General features: G+C 39.0%; 1 protein-coding gene across 1 annotated transcript in view; it reads right to left on the reverse strand.

Annotated features, from left to right (window-relative positions):
• Positions 1–249: 249 nt before the first annotated feature.
• The window catches only part of UBE3D (ubiquitin protein ligase E3D), a 90837-nt gene continuing 71744 nt past the window's right edge, over positions 250–19342 (reverse strand). The window contains exon 10 of the mRNA XM_085299189.1: positions 250–1993. Coding sequence (XP_085155315.1) covers positions 1973–1993 — 21 coding nt within the window. The 3' untranslated portion in view covers positions 250–1972. The remainder of the gene's footprint in view (positions 1994–19342) is intronic.

Raw genomic sequence — 19342 nt, forward strand, 5'->3', positions numbered from 1 at the left:
CTTTATGGCCACCACATCAGATAAGGTAGCACACAACAGAGACTTAAACTGAAAAGCATAAATATTGTTTGACATAAGATTGTTCCATCAATGCAAAATCCACAGGGGTTATTTAAACAGGCTGGAAAAGATTTTGAAGTTGGATTATTTATTTGTGATATAAATGTTTTTCCTCTGCAAATTGCTCAATCATATTCTGGAAAAACAAAACTGTCACAGAAATTTAGCAAAATAAACACAGTAAACTGATTCGGAAAACATATTTTATTCATAAAACGACTAAATTCTGGTGCACAGACAAAATACCTTGGAGCTATATAATCTAGTTCCTGAACATAAAATTCAGAATATTTTTTTCYTCCTTGAATACTGAAAACTAAAATAACAACAGAAAAATAAGATGCCCAGGATGGGGCTGAGAGGCCTCAGCTACTTGCTGTTGGATACCTAATAGCTCACAGGTGYCCAGAACTTTGCAGGGTCAGTTCCTGCATTATAATGATTTCATCATCAAGTGAGTAAATGGCATGTTAAGTTTCCATGAAATTCAGAAATTTTGGAAGAATTCCTCTACCAAGAATATTCTCCTCAAAATCAGTTCCTTCCATGCAGCTGTCTTCCAGCAAGGTAGTATCTTTTTGTTTTAAGAGATTAAAGATGGACTTTGAAAGTCAGCCTAGTTAAACAGGTTATTCTTTTTTCTTTTTTTTTTTCTTTCTTTCTTTTTAGAGATTTTTTTCTATACAATTTGAGAACACAGGAATGCCACATTATCTGACATAGGTCAGAAAAACTAGTTTAGTACCTGGTTATGATGTGTCAGCATCAGTCGCTTACAGAAAACTACAGACAGCCTAAGCAGATACGGGACAATCTGCCTCCTACATGAGATCTCTGAATTCTGTCTATAAAGCTGATTTAATCCCTGAAACATCAGCTTTATTGAGCCTTTCAAAATCTAGCAGAAAAACTATTACAACAGTGGTCACTCTTGTTGAACTGTGTAAAATTTACAACTGCTGTTTGAACCCTTCTACTTGTATGATCTGTACAACACTACAGACTTGTGGAAGCATCATAAGGAGCATCTCTGAAAGTTTCACAGTGGGAGCAAGATCCATGTGCATGTAAAAATAGAGCTCAACTAAACAGCAGCAAGTATTTTCCTTATGGCTCAAGCCATAGACTTTGTCAAGACAGAGCAGGACACAACAGAGGACAGTTTAGGGAACCGGTACTGACTTGCTGCAAGTATCTTCTATCTCCATCAGTTTCTGCCACCTCTCAGCCATCCTTCACATAMAGACTCTTTTTTTGAAGTTCTATGAAAATAATTCCAAGGAATCTTGAAAACTTGATTCTCCAAATCATTATAAATTTCACCAAATTCTGTAAGAGCAGGAATACGGAAACTGTCTTCCTTCTCTCTCAAGAGGGGGAGAGACCTTGATGTGGAAACAACATACATGATATATATATATATAATTTTAACAAAACCCAGATTTTTTTAATTTAAAAACTGGACCTTTAACTTTACCAGATCAAAAAAGTAARGAGTTTGTTTTAGCATTCACAAAACAAAATATTTCAGAACCTTTCCCTATTACCAGTTGTTCATCTTCCTTCGGACACATAAATGACTATCACAGCACGGTCCTATAAATGCGTCCCATTGGGTACATAGATAATTCTATGTATTCATTTGGCAATGAAGGCATCGTAGTAACAGTCATCTCAACTTTCTAACATGTCAGATAAGCCACTCTCAGAATGATGGCTAGGAATATAGTCCCTGTCTTGGGTTTTATAATTTTGAAACATATCAAGACATGAAGAATATCCCCTGCACCTCCAAATTTTGTTCTGTATCATCAGCAGATTCTTTTCTGGAAAGCACACCATTAGAAGGTAGCTGTACATTTTTGCTGAAGAYGAATTTGAGAATAGTTTTCAACATATATATCTGGATTCTTCACATCTTCAAAAAGGCAACCTGTAAAAGGAAGCAAAAACAAAAACATAGTCTCAGCACTGCAGGTAAATCAAAGATATTTCATTCAATTCACTGAAAGTATGTATCAGAATGATCTTTTCACTTAAAGAAAAAGAGGATAATATATTAATGCAAAGTTGTTCAGTACTGTACTGAAAGAGCAGACACTATATTTGAAATCAGTGATACTTTCCTACTACTTTTCTACCTAAMAATATCTTCTAAAAGCTCCCAAACTCCCTCTTTTTCATCATGCACTGCACTTATTGCTGAACTTAGTGAAGAGTAGAAGTTTCCACAGTTTAGATAAAAAGGATTTAAAAAACTCTCTGGTATGTACTCCTCTGTAGGAAATTCAAGTACATGCATTTTTCTGCTTGCATGTCAAAAACCTTCTTCTCTCGCAGAATAACAAAGCACAAAGCGTTCATCTCGTCTATCTTAAAAAGCTATCTGACAGTATTCTGAAACTAGCTGAGATTAAATCTCCAACACATTCCCTGTTTTGCCCAAAGCATTAGCATGTTTGAACAATATTGTTCCTAGTTGCTATGACTGAAATCCTGATTCTAAAGTCAATGAAAAAGGGCCTTCAATTTTGAAGTGACCAAGAATCAATCCAAAACTTTTACCTTTATATAGGAAAATATCTTACCCAAGGCAAGCATGGGGGAGAAGAAATGAACAACTGCATGTGATTTAGAAGATAGCAAATGATCTACCTTCTTCTCTCCAGTGCTCTAAGTGGGCTCTTAGAATTAACAGTTATTTAGACAGAAGATAACCTATCAAATATAAAAAGCCTAAAGATTTTTGGTGTCCTAGCACATTTGTTCTTTGTCACAAGCATGCAGCAGCTTCCCCTCCATGTTTTGTATTTGTTTAGCCTTCTTCAGAACTGGCAGTGACCTAACTCAGGAAGTTAAGTTAAATGACTGGAAACATGGTCATGTGCCAAGATTCTCATATGCCAAGGAGATTGCTTCAGATACTGAATTGAGAGTAAGTATTACACTTTGCTGATTACAAAGACAGAATAAAAGATGGACAGATATCACCACAGAAGAACAAAAAAAGACTAGCAGGCTACTTTAATAGTACGCTGAAAATGGAATCTGTTTCTCTTTCCCCATAAAAATGCACAAGAAAAAAAGAAAAATGATACAAACACTTTTTTTTTCTCTCTATGCTCTTTTTCAATTGCAATGGATCGACCAGTTAAGTGAAGATTCCAATTACTATCAATATCACTTTGGATTTTCACAGAAGACCCTCAGTCACCAGTCTACTTGATACTGTAATTAAAGAATGCATGAAGCACAATCAACTCTGCAGCACAGAGTGCAAAAAAGAGTAAAAATAAAATCTATTTTGGATTCTATGGCCAAAGAATGTTTAAGAGAGAGTTGTATGTTCCTTCAGAGGATGCAAAGAATTAAACAAGCCTAAAATATCTAAAAGATTTCTCAGGAAATTATTCATACAAAGAATCCACATCTAAACCTGAATACAAGGCATGAATGGGACATGACTATAGCAATTCTTGGCCAAAAGGGAAAACAATCAAGTCATCTCACTTGCTTAAGGTCTCCTCCCCTATTCTAATAATAACAGCAGTAACCTATTAGAAAGCTACAATGTTACTACTCAGAAGAGCTTGTACAGATAGCACAGCTGAGATCTATGAAAGTTTCTGCATTTCTGAATCATTCTGTTCCTGTTCCAAACTGAAGCTAAAATTCTGAAATAAGATTTGCAAACAGAACATCAATTTCCAGAAATGTCTGTAGATTAAGCTGTCAGCAAGTAGCCAGCTGACCAGCCTTAGAATCTGCCTAGTTTCCCTTAAAAATCACACACTGACAAATTATGACTGTGTGTTTTGATTCAGCTTAATCAGCATTTTTGAACAGAAATTTTCTACATCAAAAACATTTCTGTCAGCTCAACCAAGGAGTTCTGTAAAGGCTAGAAACCACTTAAGGTGTAGGAAAATTAATCCACTAGGCCAAAGACTCCCACTGTCAAAGACATAAAATGAGAGAAAAACCGATAATGCTTGTCATCTTTCTCATGACTTATTCACTCATATGAATAGAGATAGACACATAATCAATAACAAATGYAAAACCTTATTTATGCAGAAGAGTCCTAAGTAGCACAGGCAAGGGCTGAAATCCTGGCCTCAATTAAGTAATATATGTGTGTGTGTGTGTGTTCATATTGACTCTAACAGTGCCACAAATTTTTTCTGCCTTGCAATACTAGGACTAAAGACAAAAAAAAAAAAACCACAAATTTTTTCTGCCTTGCAATACTAGGACTAAAAACAAAAAAAAAAAAAAAATAAAAAAAAAAAAAAAAAAAAAAATCATTTCAATACACCAGGTTTGAAACTTTGGGCAGCTTTTGCTAGCCTAATGATGCTGGTTCCTCTGATACACATTTTTGTGGTATCATTAGAGCAAATATCATCATATTTGTTTAATTTGTCCATTTCCTATATGTTATAATGCATGAACCATGTTTTTTTGCCCCTTCAAGGGGTTTATTTGCAATGTTATGTTCCTCTGGACTGCTAGGCTCCCCTACTGCTCAATAAAATGAAAAACATCGAAAGGAATCACTTGTCAGTGTCTATACTTGTAATTTCTACCAATGTGAATGAAAAAAGCACACTGAATCATCCCTGCAGTTGATATAGCAAAAAAAAAAAAAAAAAAAAAAAAAAAAAAAAAAAAAAAAAAAAAAAAGACACGTGGAAACTATAAGCTGCTTAATGCAGCAGCTTCCCCTCCATAAAAGATGCAACACATAAAAGATGGTCTAAAACAAAAACAATCCAAACTAAGCTACTTACAAAGTTCCACCTTTATCCCAAGTTCARTATGAAGTATATAAAATACTTATCATAACTGTTATTCTAGATGCACTCATTATCTCTAAATGGCAAAATTACATTCCCTAGATTATACATCCTGTAACTGTGCACCAGCTTCAAAATTACAAGCCTAGTAAAGTCAGAGAGAGTACTTCTCCTCCAATTCTCAAACTGTTCGATTCCTTTCCCTGCAAGATGGACAACTACTGGCATCTTCAAGGTCTAGTAACAACTCTTTCAGCAAAGTCCACAAATCCTGTATCTCAATGCTAGTGKAACACTTTGGAAGAAAAGTAAAATCCAGACAGTTATCAGATCTACAAACTAAGGCTTATCGCTAAATTCACAACAAATGTCAGCCCTCTAATCAGTTTACACAAGGATTTTTTTTATTGCTTTTAGCTCAGCCCACTGTACCCTTTTTAAGTAATGTAAGATAGCTAATACTAATCCCTTGTTAAGAATTGCTTTTTGTACCCTGCCACATTTACTTATATTACAGGAGACATCGCTTTTCATTTTCTCTCACTTATTTCTGAAGATGATAATCTTATTCTATCTCAGAGTATCAAGTGCATCTCAGCACTCCCTCTTGTTAGTCTTCACAAGGCCAGAAGCTGCTAAGAACTCTGGAGAATGAATGAACACAAAATCTACATTTTGAAGCCTTCTAAGTATTTCTATATATAGCACAGTTGAACACAAGAGACATACGAACAACATACCTCACAAACTCACTTTTTTGTGAATGATAAAATAGCAACAACAGCATAAAAATTATCAGAAACAAAGTTAAGAAATGCAGGGTATGTTCACCCCTAGATTCAGTTCCAGAATCTGTGCTCTCTTAGATTTCCCAGGAAAGCATGAAAATGCAAAACATTAACTTGTTAAATACAACCCAGACTATATGGAAATGATACTGAAAATTAGGAAAAGCATCTAGATAGAGAATGTGTTTATGTCAGTGCCACAGGCCAGACCTCTGCAGCGCAACCRGGGTTCTCATATCTGGGCTACCTGTTGTTGCCGCATGCTGACCCCTTTGATCAGTTGTGCCTTTCCACCTGAGACCCGCTGTCTGCAACTACTTCTCTTTAGCAACGCCCACATCACCAGAATGAAGGCGACAGAGCAGATGCCCTCAGTTTTGTTTCCTCAACGCTCTCTGCTGGAACCTAGCACTGAGGAAATGCAGCATGCAGATTTCACAGCTATGTGCATGTGTGTGTGTATATATATATATATGCTTACATATATACGCATACATATATATACCTCCAAATACTTCCCAAATGTGATTCATCCACTGAAACAGCAGAGTACTCAGCAAAAAATGCAGGACATATGCTTCTTGACCAATTTTTCTGGCATAAATTGTTGAAGCTTTTTTTTGATTAAAGTATTCAAGACAATTATATCAGGGCAGTTAGTGGCCATTCAGTGTTAAGAAAAGATCGTGGCAGATCTTATCTACACATATAAATACCTGATCGGAGGGAGTAAAGAACACAGAGATTGACTCTTCTGTGTAGCAGGTGACAGTGGCCCAGCRACAGGACAAAAGGTAACAGGCACACATTGAAACACAGGAAATTCTATTAAAGATAAGAAAACACCTCTTCACTGTGTGGGTGGTTACACACTGGAGTAGGTTGCCTAGAGAGGCTGTGGAGTCTCCATTCTTGGAGATATTTTAAACCCAATTGGATACAGCCCTGAACAACCTGTTCTAGCTGACCCTGCTCTGAGCAAGGTGGTTAGGCTAGGTGATCTCCACAGGTCCCTTCAAACCTCAATGACTCTGTGGCTCTGTGACAGCTTAAAAAAAATAAAAATAAGATAAAAATAAAATAAAAATAAAACAAACAGCAGCAGCATGCCAACAGAACTCTTTTTGCTATAAACTCCAGAAACAGAGACTGGCAATATTCCTTCCTAGATAGGCAGAAGGTAGTGATGGGGTTATAGGTTCAGCTTCTCTGAAACCTTCTAATAACTTTTTATTTTATAGTGTTTCATCAAGCTGTATCTCAAAGCATTTTCCTTCTTGATACAATAAAACTCTCACAGAAATCAGGGTAAAAGCATTCCACAGTGAGTTAAGCATCCCTATCACAGAGTCAAAAAATACTGAAGAGTAACAGGTGAAAGAAAAAAGTTGTAATTTTAGAAATATTTAAAAAGCAATGGAGACCTAATGAACTACAGAGATAAAAGAAGGCTGTTCCAGATGGCAGAAAGTGCAAAATGGGAACACAATGTGAACAGGCAAAGCAGATGACTGGTGTAAAATTAGAAGAGGTGAAAACCAGCTACACAAGGTATTTTAAAGAACTACTATCTGCAAGTCCAGTGCACACAATCTGTTTTGTGGGGCCGACAACAGACAGAGCAAACGTAGCACTAGGAGAAAATTATCTTCTCAGCTAAGTAAAGGAAAAAAAGTTCTATCTTTCAATCAGCTGCAAGAAACAGAGAAGTCAGATTCTTATTTCATCAAAACAGGAAAACAACCCGTATGTCAAAAGATGCATTCTTATGCTCTAACATAAACATGTAAATTACTCTTACATTTCTGTTCTCTTCAAGAGGAGACCAAGAGAACAATGCACAAACATTGCGTGTATCTCTAAAAGCTGAGGATGCACGATCTCTAATACCTATGCCTCTCCTAGTAGTTAAATACAGGTAGRTAGAAGCTACACAACAGTATTCAGTATTATAAGGGGAATTGTAGTTCTGTTTACTCCTGCATAATTATAAAGGAAATAATGGGTTAAAAGTCTAGAGTGGGTTATATATGCTTCAGTTTCAGCACAAACTAACAAACCTGTTAAACCTAAGACTGCTTCCTGAAATATGACTGCTCTGGTTTTGCTTTTCCATCGCACACTGCAGAACAAACTTCTGCCACCAGGCTCAAAACTGAGGCTTAAATATGTAAAATAAATTTTACAGTCTTCCTGTTCTTTGAACATTAGACCAATTTTTAAACACTATCACATACACTCACTACACTGTACACAGCTTATAACATTACATAGTAGAACGTAACTTATATCGCTATCTTAAATCATATCTAAAGCAAGCAGACAGTCTGCACATAAACAGATACCTATGCTTTAATCCTGTACATGCACTATTGTGAAATCAAGCATGCTTGAATCATCTTGTAGGGGAAACATTGATCATAAACCTTTGAAGTCACAGTGTATAATCAGTGTCAAATACTGTATTCATTAGCTCTCATAACTAACAAACCATCAAGCACTACCATGTGGAGCATGGGTACAGGAAATGAACAACCTTCTGAGGAAGAAGTGGCCAGCTGTGGGCATACTGCTTCCAGATCCAGCTGTGCTGCTAGAAGAATTTAACTTCACAGGTTCAATAGCATCTTCTCTGCTGCAAGTTACTGTTCCTCTCTCCCCACAAAAGGTCATTTCAAGCCTTCTACATAGTTTCTGGTGAAATCGGACAGGTATGCTAAACTCTGTGCTACTCTGATTGATTTATCCTAGAAAAAGAAAGGAGGGGAGGGCTCACACAAACAATTCTGCTGGCAGATCATAGCGGAGAGACTAAGTGTTGGGGGCAACAATTAAAAGCTGGGAATAGCATATTCTTCCAGAATTGGAAGATAYCATACACTCCAAGCCTCAGACCAAGGTCTAATTCAATACAGATTTGTATTACCACAAACACCACAGTTAGGGCTAAGTTTTATGGTTTTACTCTTAATAGCTACAACTAAAACAACAATTTGGGTGCTTGCAATTAGACTGCCATCAAGATGCCATAGGCATAGAATATACTCATTCCTTGAAACAAGAATCAGGGTGGTATAAACACGTTTTTGTGAGGCTGCATGGAAAAAAGCTTATTTAATAACACACTGGTACAACTACAGCAATAAATGCACAAACATGCAGACAAGGACTTAATCCTACCTGATACATTTTCCACTGCTGTAAAATGAAGACAGATCAAGGAGCCAGAGGATCAAAGCATCTGCACCACGTCCAGGTCACAGCTCTATAAATATCCATTTTCTGATAAACTCTACTCAAACTTTAGTGTTCCCGTGCCTGCTAAGGAGGGACAGAAGGAGTCAACAGAATTTGCCTCCTGTGAGGCACACATGCGTTCTTGGTTCCTGCACCACCAGTTAACTTGTGGATCAGCAGCTCTTGGCCATATTGGCAACTGACTCTAATAACCACAGTAAAACTTTGAGATCACCTGCCCATTCACACTGCACAGTTTACATACTGGTTTTCACCTCAAAGGTAGGGACCAAGTCCACTGAGATGAGATGCACAAACACCTGTTCCAGAAAGATGTTTTGACAACAGTGTGAATGAATAGTAGCAAAACAGATCGTGTTAGGTGAGCAGAGACTTGAAAGAACATTAACCGCTATACTTGTGCTTGCCCTCACTGAATCCTCAGACCCACAAAAAGTAGCTCTCTCTGCCAGACTGAATGCTACCAAGCAGTTATTTACTATCACTATACCTCTGAAGCTGTTCCTGGGGAGTGAAAAGGCATTTGTAGATTCAATTTTCAGAGGAAGAGAGCATATTCAATACTAGAAGAATGACAGCAACACAGGAGCCAGGTATGCTCCTACCTTAGCAATATGGGATTTACTTGCCTCAAGACAGTCTCCTGGCAGTCTGCAAACTCCACAGCTGGACTTCAGCTGTAGAACCACCCTCCAATACACTGATGTTTTATTCTCTTTTTCCTGTGTTCCAGGTTCTTGAGATAACAGCTGGAAATTATGACACTGCATTCCTGTTTCCTTTATGCTACACAGGTCATATAAGTAGACTTGGGTGCTCTAAAATCCCGATCCATGTCAATCAATCAGTCGATAAATGGTAGCCACTTATCGTAACCTATCAAAAAGTATTATTCCAGTTCCCCTTTCAGATAGGGAAAGTTCCCCAGCAAGCTTTAAATGTCATGCAGTGAGAACTCTGGCTTTAATTATGCAYTATAACGTGAGAAAGCTTTTTATATAATTACTCTTCCTCGGCATTCCTGGATTAAGCAAACTGCAAAAGGACCTCTCTGTGCTCATAGGAGCAGAAGTTCACACTACTAGGCTGTACGTTTTAGATACTTACCTACAAACATAATTTCAAACAAAAATATCACTAGAGCAATAAGACTCCTTGCAAAAGTTCACTAAAACAGTATTACAGATTGACTGAATGGATACAGTCAGACAAACCAAGTTTCAAATATTAGGTCAAACAAGAGGCCACAAAGTCTAGAGTCAGCATAAAAGCATTCACGACTATTTCTATTATGCTTGAATTCCAGTGGAGATAGAAACTAAAATATTTCCAGTAAACTCTCAGAGCCAAACACGGCAGCACTACGCTGCACAGACCTATGTGGTCACAGTGATAATAAAGTTAACGGAAACAGAAGTTGTCGAGTACGTTATCCCAATGAGTTAAAACCTTGCAAATTAGATTGAGTAGTAAGGGAATGTGGAATGGCAGCTTTACAGTCTGACCCACTAACCCCTATCAGGCTCAGATTTGGGGGTGGAGGAGAGGTGTGATAGACTCTTACMACACTAGCTCCATTAGAGTTGAGGATAACCTTCTCACATGTATTTGCAAGAAATTTCTCATCTTCAAGAGAACCATTTTCAAGCAGCTCTAAGGTCTTTCTCATAAAAATGAAGCTGGGTTTGAAATGTGACACAGACAAACGAGAAAAAGGAAGAGAGTCCTCCAAAGTCCCAGGCTGTGTACACGCACTTCAGGCTATCTTTTTGCTAACGTAACAGTTGTATGCTGAAGCTTGCCCAAGCTTGAGAGGGAAACCTGTAACAGCTGCAAGGACCGGAGAAAACAAATCTCTGGACATTTTTATTTTGTATGAAGACAATCAATTGTTGTTAAATTAAGGAGTTCTTGATGTGGAAGAAGAAAGATGGGGGGAGGGGTATTCTCCTTGGGTTGGAAAATGCTGTTAGTCTTTTGTTTCTTTAAAGCCAGATACAAGAAGCCTCAAAACTTCATGGTTTTATTTTGTTTTTTGCCAAGTCTTACTCATTAGCTTATAAAAGCTTTCTTTCCACTGCAGACATTATTTCTCRTGGTACACATCATGAAGACAGGCACAGAAACAGCAGTGTTATTTATCTTTGTTAGAATGAAATACAGTTTCTCTCTTGAATGCAAACCACAGTGCAGGATGGAAACTGGTACCAATGTTGCACTATAATTACTGATCTGAATCCAGCTGTGATATGAATTAGGATTTTCTAACTCAACACCAGATGATATTTAGTTTACACTCTGATAATGACCATGATGAACTTCAGCCTTAGTTACCCAGGCATTCTTAGCAGCACATATTCTTCTGCATTGAGTAATTTTACACTGCTATAGATAAGGTATTTGTTTGAGCATGTATGGGCAGTTAAGAGACAGATGTTAACCTAAAACAAACAAGACACTGTAACTGCTAAGTAAATTTACAGTGTGTTAGCTATCCTATAGCAACTGTCTGCTCTCATCACATACTAAATACAAGAAAGCTCATCACCTCAAAGAAGTCGAGATAAACCATTTACCAAGAAGTCAGAACACTATGCGCTTACTCCAGAGTATCAGATGAACTGCAAACCCACATGCTGCTTCTTGAGAACTTATTCATGTAGTCACATCCTAAAGCTAGAGATACATGAAGAGATTAAACCTTGGCAAGTCAAACTGGAGCCTATGATGTAACTCTTAAAAAYGTTTGAGCTCCACCAAAAGGTGTTGCCCAAGGCTGAATCAGAGGACTGTGTTTGCTGTCCTTTCATAGACCTGCACTCCAACGCACAGCTTAGCCATTTCACACTTTCAATTGTGCAGCTTGCTGCCACAGCATGATTTGCTCCAGGTCAATTTACTACAAGTCATTTCAATTTAAGGCTCTGTTGTGTTTTCTCAGCTCCAATATAACCAGATTTCTTTGCACTCTTGAGAATCTGTTTCAGCTGACCAATATCATCAATACCAAAGCATAGCCTTATTTCCCATAGAAAGGTGAATGGAGTGGCATACCACTTCTCCTGTAGGATCCAGAAATTGCAGCCTTGACAGCATTTAAGCAATGGGGAAAAGAACAAACTATGAACAAGGCACTGCACATAGTCTTACCTCCCTAGAAAGCCTAAGTAAAGGGAACCATGGATACATTTTGGTGAGTATGGACCAAATAAGTGGTATCTACTCCTAGAGGGACTAAACAGGGTCAAAAAAGAGCCAGTACAATTTCTACATTACCAGTTAGAAAATAATACTTTTCATGATAGATATTCCACATAATATGAAATCACTATTTTCTTGGTTAGAATGTTAGTATTGCTATACTTTGAATCTACTAATGTTATTTTTGCTTAGAAGGCATCAGTTAAAATACAACTTGTAAAACATAAACCAATACTAGCAATCTGTGAGCTCTAAAAACATCTTCAGTGTCTCAGTCACACAGGTTAGGAACACAGCATTGTGACTGGTGCCTCTTAGAAAGCCAAAATAAACTTAATGGTGTATACACATCACGCATGGAAGCAGTATCTTTGAAGCAYCTGTCTCAAAAGTAAGCTGATAGGATATGTACGGTGCATGTCAAGTGTGACTGAGATCAGGTGTGCAATCAGAGGAAACCAGCACAGAATGAATTTATCTTTTTCCTGATGAAACGTATGTTTACAGAGATGTGTGCTGTTCTGTTCACGTGCATGGTTATTGCTCTAAACTAGATGCCATTTGGTCCTATCCTCTGCACATCATTTATGGAGTCTCTTAACAAAATACAGTTATTGTATTGCAATCCCATTATGTCTTAAAGACAGTGAAGCAATCACAAATATGAAAGAGAAGCACCAGTTATAGTTCTTTCCTACACAACACAATGCTCTGCTGGATTCTAGGCTGCCTTGTTCTTCTTCCTTCCTCTCCTTGTTCTCTCCCTTTCAGCCCTGAAGTATTGTAACAAACTTGTCTAAAAAAAGGAACGTGACTTTCAAGTGCTGCATCATCCAAACCAGAGAAATGAATAAGACAGTGTTCTTTTTCCTGTTCAAATCTTTTACCATAAGCTAACATTTGCTCCTTTATTCCCTAATATTGAATCATTCATCCATTAACTCAGGTTCTCCCTTTCTCCTCCCAAACCTCCTATTCTTAAATCCTGCCCCTAATGTTCTTCTCATCACACCAATTCAGTCCTCTCCCCCAGACCCACATAATTAATGCTCCTGTGGTCAGGATCTACCTCCAACCTCTGCTATGGCTCATATACTGTACTTGCTACAGTAGCAAACTCAGTCCCCAGGCAGACTTGAGCATACTGTTTTTCTGACTCATTGGGAAAAGAGAGATCACTAAGAAAAATTATTTAATTATTTGCAACCAGTGCCAGCAGGTAAGACCTGCAAGAGAGAATCACATTCAGATTCTGGCTGAAGAAGCCTGTTTCTTGTTGGTRTTTCCTTTCTTTTCTCCCTGTGCCACCCCCCATTCCATCTTCAGTAGCAGAAGAACAGCAAGCTAAGACGAAGATCATTTTGACTTTGCTGAGGAGAACAAGGAACTGAACTAGAAACATAGAAAGAAAGGAAGAGAAAGTAGGATCTCTTGCTAAAAATGAAGTGTAGACAAATATTCACACTAAATAAAACAGACATGTGAGCGGTACAGTGCATTATCAAGGTACCGTACAAGTATCAACTAAAAATTTGATCTGGATTTCCTCATGCTCTCCATAGCCATCAGTATATTTTGCAATACAGTTGTCTGCAAGACACAGTATTAGCAAGAGAGCAGAAATATAGGTCAATGCATTTTTGTATTTTAATTTAATGAATATCTTTCTAACTCTCTTCACCCAACTTTAGTAACCTGTTAAGATTCTGCTTGAGGACACTGGTAAGAAAATCTTCTCATCTCTTACCAAGATGTTATAGAAAACCCAGAGGACAGGTAACATAGATGCAATAGGTAATGGAGTAGCAGCATCAGAGATAATCTGTTCTGTCTTCAAACTGTCACTAAGGAAAAGTTCTAATAAAAAGTGTTGTGGTAAAGTCCTTTAAAAATGAAGAGGTAACAAAGAAACAAGCAACTGCTTCTGGCTGAAAGAAGTTCGAGTTTGTTTCTGCTTTAGCCTTCAAAATATGTTTCATTTATGTCCAAAACAAAAGTTTGCCAAGAAACAAAAGCAAAATAATGGTCTATTATCTTCCTCTCCTGCAATATTTTAGCCGTAGTGATGACAAAGAAACCAGTACACAGAGGCAAACAGAGTTTGTAAGAATATCACCAGCAAATGCTACATGAACACATTTTGAGGTAACAATGAAACTGCTTACCACCTGCACAGCACAGGCACGGGGTGAGGAACGGCTGTCTAGGGGCACATCTGCTTCTGAATACCCCAAAACTAAACGCCACTTGAAAGACCATTTGAAACACCCAAAGAAGCAGGGAGGGAATAGATGTATTAGCAGAAAAAGATTCCCAGGGATGGATATAAATAAGTGGTTTCTTTTAATGAGAAGTGTTTGGTTGAGTACTCACGTTTACATGGAATGAATAAGGTCCAAATAGTAAATCTACTGTGAGTCAAGAGAAAGGTAAGAGCAAACTAAAGGACAATGTGACACTGTTAGCAAATACTTTGACACCAGACAATTTGAGTAAGTGTCTTCACTGGATTATCTTTTGAAAACTTTCCAGAAAAAGCAAGAATGGAAAAAAATAACTGCTTAAATTCTCTCTTTGCTTCCTGGCAGTTAAAACTGGAATGAGAATATGCWCCTCCCTGCAGAGGTATGAAGATTCATTAGTTTGTGCACATAAAGGGGTATATGAGCATCAAGTACTATTTTATTTTTAACACCTTATTGGGACTACTGCACTCCTACCCTAGAGCTCAGCTTTTGGCAAGAGATTAGGATAGAGTTAAGATGGGAACAGGTGTCTGGAAGATGATATGGTAGCAATAAAAGCACTAACCAAGAAGAAGAAGGAAAAAATAATTTAAATATGGCATTTATTTTTACCCTGTGAAATACAGAGAGAGATCCAACAGAAAATACAAAATCATTTGTCAATTAACTAAGACATAATTCAGGAAAACGTCTGTGCCCACTGTGATTGACTCACATAAAGTCTGAGCAGCACTGTCCCTTGGTCAAAGGTGAAAAGGATAGACCACCAATAAACAACAATTTCACTGTTTAACAGTGGCTGGATAATAAAACATTTTCAAAACCGCAAAATGGAGGCGTTTTGGCCACTATCAGTGAGATACGGTCTACTAAACTATAGCAGGTATTTTTATAGTATGGATCTCTGGCCACTAAGACTCCCTACAGCCATTACTGGGCCAAAATGATTTCTCTTTCTAGCAGAGATCTAGCACACACCCTTTCCAGCTGCAGTCGAAAGAAAAGCTGAAACTATCCATTTCAAGGATCAAACTCAGGAAAACAGATGCTTTCTTAGCAAACAGAGGAGTTATTTGACATTGAAGCTTCATAATAAAATACAATATTCATCTTCTTTAGAATATTTTTCCCTCAATAATGACTAAGAGTAAGATAATTAAAAATAAAAGCTTTCAAGTGTTTTTAAACAGCAGACTATGCCCAAACCTCAATGCCACATGTTAAACTTGTTTTAATTAAGATGTACTAATAATTTCATCCAGTAGTAAGAGCAAATTAAGCAACGGTTCTAAAAAGACTTATGGTGGGAAGACTTATGGTGGGAAGGTGTCGCAGCATTACGGTGTTTATTATTATTTTGTTTATTGCCAAACCCCAGGACTGTTTTTGTGAGACCAGAATATAACATATATGAAAAATACAACTGAATTGAGGAGATTTAGGCAAGCCTTTCTATGTCTGCAGCATGGGTCCGCAGCTGTGGGAACTCGCATGCTTACTGACTCTCAAGTCAGAACTTTGAATGAAAGTATCAGAAGAATTTAAAATGATTGCCTAGACTACATTAAATTCCCTTGTGTCTCTCACTATTAAAAAGCTTTCCAGTAGCCTGCAGAACAACTGATTGAAGAACCTAGTAATATAATTTCTGGATGCTAGATGTTTATGTTGCTGGTATTAAATGATTTGTGTATTTTAAGCAGGTTTAACTRATCATCTCTGACTTCAGTATCTTTAAGGTGCACCCTTTCCAGGTATTTTTTGTTAGTAGTCACCCACGAGAGAACAAGTCTATTTTATTAGCAAGACAGTAAGGAAGATCTTAAAATGACAGACGACATGCACTCTCTCTTTGAAGTAAAAACCAAAAAAAAACAAAACAATTTCAACCTGAGACAAACTCACAAGTCCTTTTGATTCTAATGATTTTAGCAACAATAACAGTTATTCTAAGGCTGAACTTAGCCTTTTATCATCGATCTTGCAAATACATTTGAACAGCTCTTAACATCTCCATTTAACTTAACTGGCCATAGAAGCCAATTATTCATGTGGCGAAGTGCTTATGGTGCACATATCTAGATTCATAAACAGGTTGTGGACTCCTGTATCTGACAGACATCACACAACTGTAAGCACTTACTCTTTATCAGGATAGAATTAGAGAATTTTGATGAACGCATGCTTTTGACACTGTCTCCCATAACATCCTCCTAGAGAAGCTCAGTAAGTGTGGGACAGATGAGGGGACAGGGAGGTGGATTGAGAACTGGCTGAAAGGAAGAGCTCAGAGGGTCGTCATCAGTGGCATGGAGTCTAGTTGGAGGCCCATGGCTAYTGGCATCCCCCAGGGCTCAGGACTGGGTCACATCCTGTTCAACTTATTCATCAATGACCTGGATGAAGGGACAGAGTGCCTCCTCAGCAAGTTTGYKGRTGATACCAAGCTGGGAGGAGTGGCTGATCCACCAGAGAGCTGTGCTGCCATTCAGAGAGACCTGGATAGGCTGGAGAGTTGGGTGGAGAGGAACCTCATGAAGCACAACAAAGGCAAGTGCAGAGTCCTGCACCTTGGGAACAACCCTATGCACCCRTAAAGGCTGGGGGCTGACCTGTTGGAGAGCAGCTCTGCAGAGAAGGACCTGGSAGTGCTGGTGGATGACAGATTGACCATGAGCCAGCAGTGCACCCTTGTGGTCAGGAAGGTCAATGGTATCCTGGGGTGCATTAGGAGGAGTGTTGCCAGCAGGTCGAGGGAGGTGATCCTGCCCCTCTASGCAGCCCTGGGGAGGCCTCGTCTCGAGTACTGTGTCCAGTTCTGGGCTCCCCAGTACAAGAGAGACATGGAGCTACTGGAGAGAGGCCAGCATGTGGCTACAAAGATGATCAGAGGGCTGGAGCACCTGCCCTATGAGGAACGGCTGCGAGAGCTGGGCCTCTTCAGCCTGGGGAAGAGAAGACTGAGAGGGGATCTGATCAATGTGTATAAGTAGCTAAAGGGAGGGTGTCAAGGGGACGGGGACAAACTCTTTTCAGTTGTCCCATGTGACAGGACAAGAGGCAATGGACAGAAACTGAACCACAGGAAGTTCTGCCTGACCGTGAGGAGGAATTTCTTTCCTGTGAGAGTGACGGAGCACTGGCACAGGTTGCCCAGAGAGCTTGTGGAGTCTCCTTCTCTGGAGATATTCCAAGCCCGCCTGGATGCAACCCTGTCTAACATGTTCTAGGTGACCCTGCTTGAGCATGGGGTTGGGCTAGATGATCTCCAGAGGTCCCTTCCAACCTTACCGATTCTATGAATCTAGAATTAATGATCATTTCTGAAGCCTTTGGAAGAACTTGGACTGGCCTTCCAAAAGCAGGGATTGAAGCAAGGAATCTAAGGGATTTTAAGATGGAGCTGGATTAATTTATAGTATTTGACATGTCGTCTGCACTACCACAGGACTGAACTTGATAACACACAAGTACTGCATGGTCCTAACTGCAGACCACACTGATTACTGCAAGCCTCTGGAATAAAAACTGTTCATAAAATCTCAGACATCTGAGAGCAGAGAATTCAGTGCAGGGGGCATGCTAAAGATCATTTTGAAAAAGTCTTTTCATCAGGTGCATGTGCCAGTCTAATAACACAGCAGCAACAGGGGGAAATGGTAATGCTCTGGAAACAGAGGTAAGAACCTCTCCCTCTGCCACAGGGACAGCAGCTTCCGCTGTAGGGGCAGGACTGACTCTTTGTGACAAGGATCTTTTTAAGCGCCCTGACATGAATCAGAAGATTCTGAGTCTCAGAACCCTGACATCCTTCCTCTCAATAAATCACTGCTATCCAAAAGAGGAAGAGAAATGTAAAGGGGAAGAAAAAAGCTTAGGCATTTTATAAGTCAAAAACAGAACCCTCACTTCAAGCAGAGCCGTTCTTCTGAGTCCAGTAAAGGTGATTAAGACGATTAAGGCACTGGAGAATCTCTCCTGCGAGGAAAGGCTGAGAGAGCTGAGACTGTTCAGCCTGGAGGAGAGAAGGCTGAGGGTGGATCTTATCAATGTCTCTAAGTATCTGAAGGGATAGTGGAAAGAGTATAGGGCCAGGCTGTTTTCAGTRGTGCCTAGTAATAGGATGAGAGGCCAACTGAAACACAGGAAGTTCCATCTCAACATTAGGACAAACTTCTTTATTGCGAGGGGTGACTGAGCACTGGAACAGGCTGCTCAGAGAGGTTGGGGAGTCTCTGCCCTTGAAGATATTCAAGTATCATCTAGATAGGGTCCCAGGCAACATGCTGTAGGTGACCCTGCTTGAGCAGAGGGGTTGGACTAAATGATCTCTAAAGGTCATTTCCAACCTTAACCATTCTGTGAAACCTTCCCAAAGGAAATGYCAAAGACCACAAAGACTACAACAGCCTTTGCTGATGTACTTGGTCCCACACGACGCAATGAGCRTATGCTCTTGCAGACTTCCTCCCTTGCCCTACTGGCACAAGTGTTTGTACAGCTGCATAGTGAACTGGATCATGCACAAGAAGGGAAAGGGAGAGACAAAGTGACATGAGCAAGAGGCCAGGGGAGATGGAAGGGCTACATTAAACCAGATGAAATACTTTGCTGCTGAATGTAAAACTACTGCCCCAGGTATAACAGCAATGGAGCTAGTGTAATGCCATTAAAATACTCAAAATAAAGCTACAGGCTATGTCATGTGAATGAACACTGAATGGACATAGTATTAAAACATCTGAAAATACGCTCTGAAGCAGCATGCCCTGTAGACCACTTTTCATGTCATTCAGCCTTATCCTAGTAAGCCACTTAAGCAACATGGAAGGCAGCTTTCTCTTATGTCATATTCTGCTACTTTTGGACATTATTTTTCATGTTTGATTTATCTTGGAAAATATAGGCAAATCATCCCACCTGGACCCCTTGATCTCCAAATAATGCTGCCTGAAACACCTTCAGGTGTTTGCTCTCTCCAAAGATCTTC

The sequence above is a fragment of the Rhea americana genome, unplaced genomic scaffold, assembly GCF_003343005.1.
Source record: "Rhea americana isolate MKP2758 unplaced genomic scaffold, rheAme1 scaffold_147, whole genome shotgun sequence".
Classification (NCBI taxonomy): domain Eukaryota; kingdom Metazoa; phylum Chordata; class Aves; order Rheiformes; family Rheidae; genus Rhea; species Rhea americana.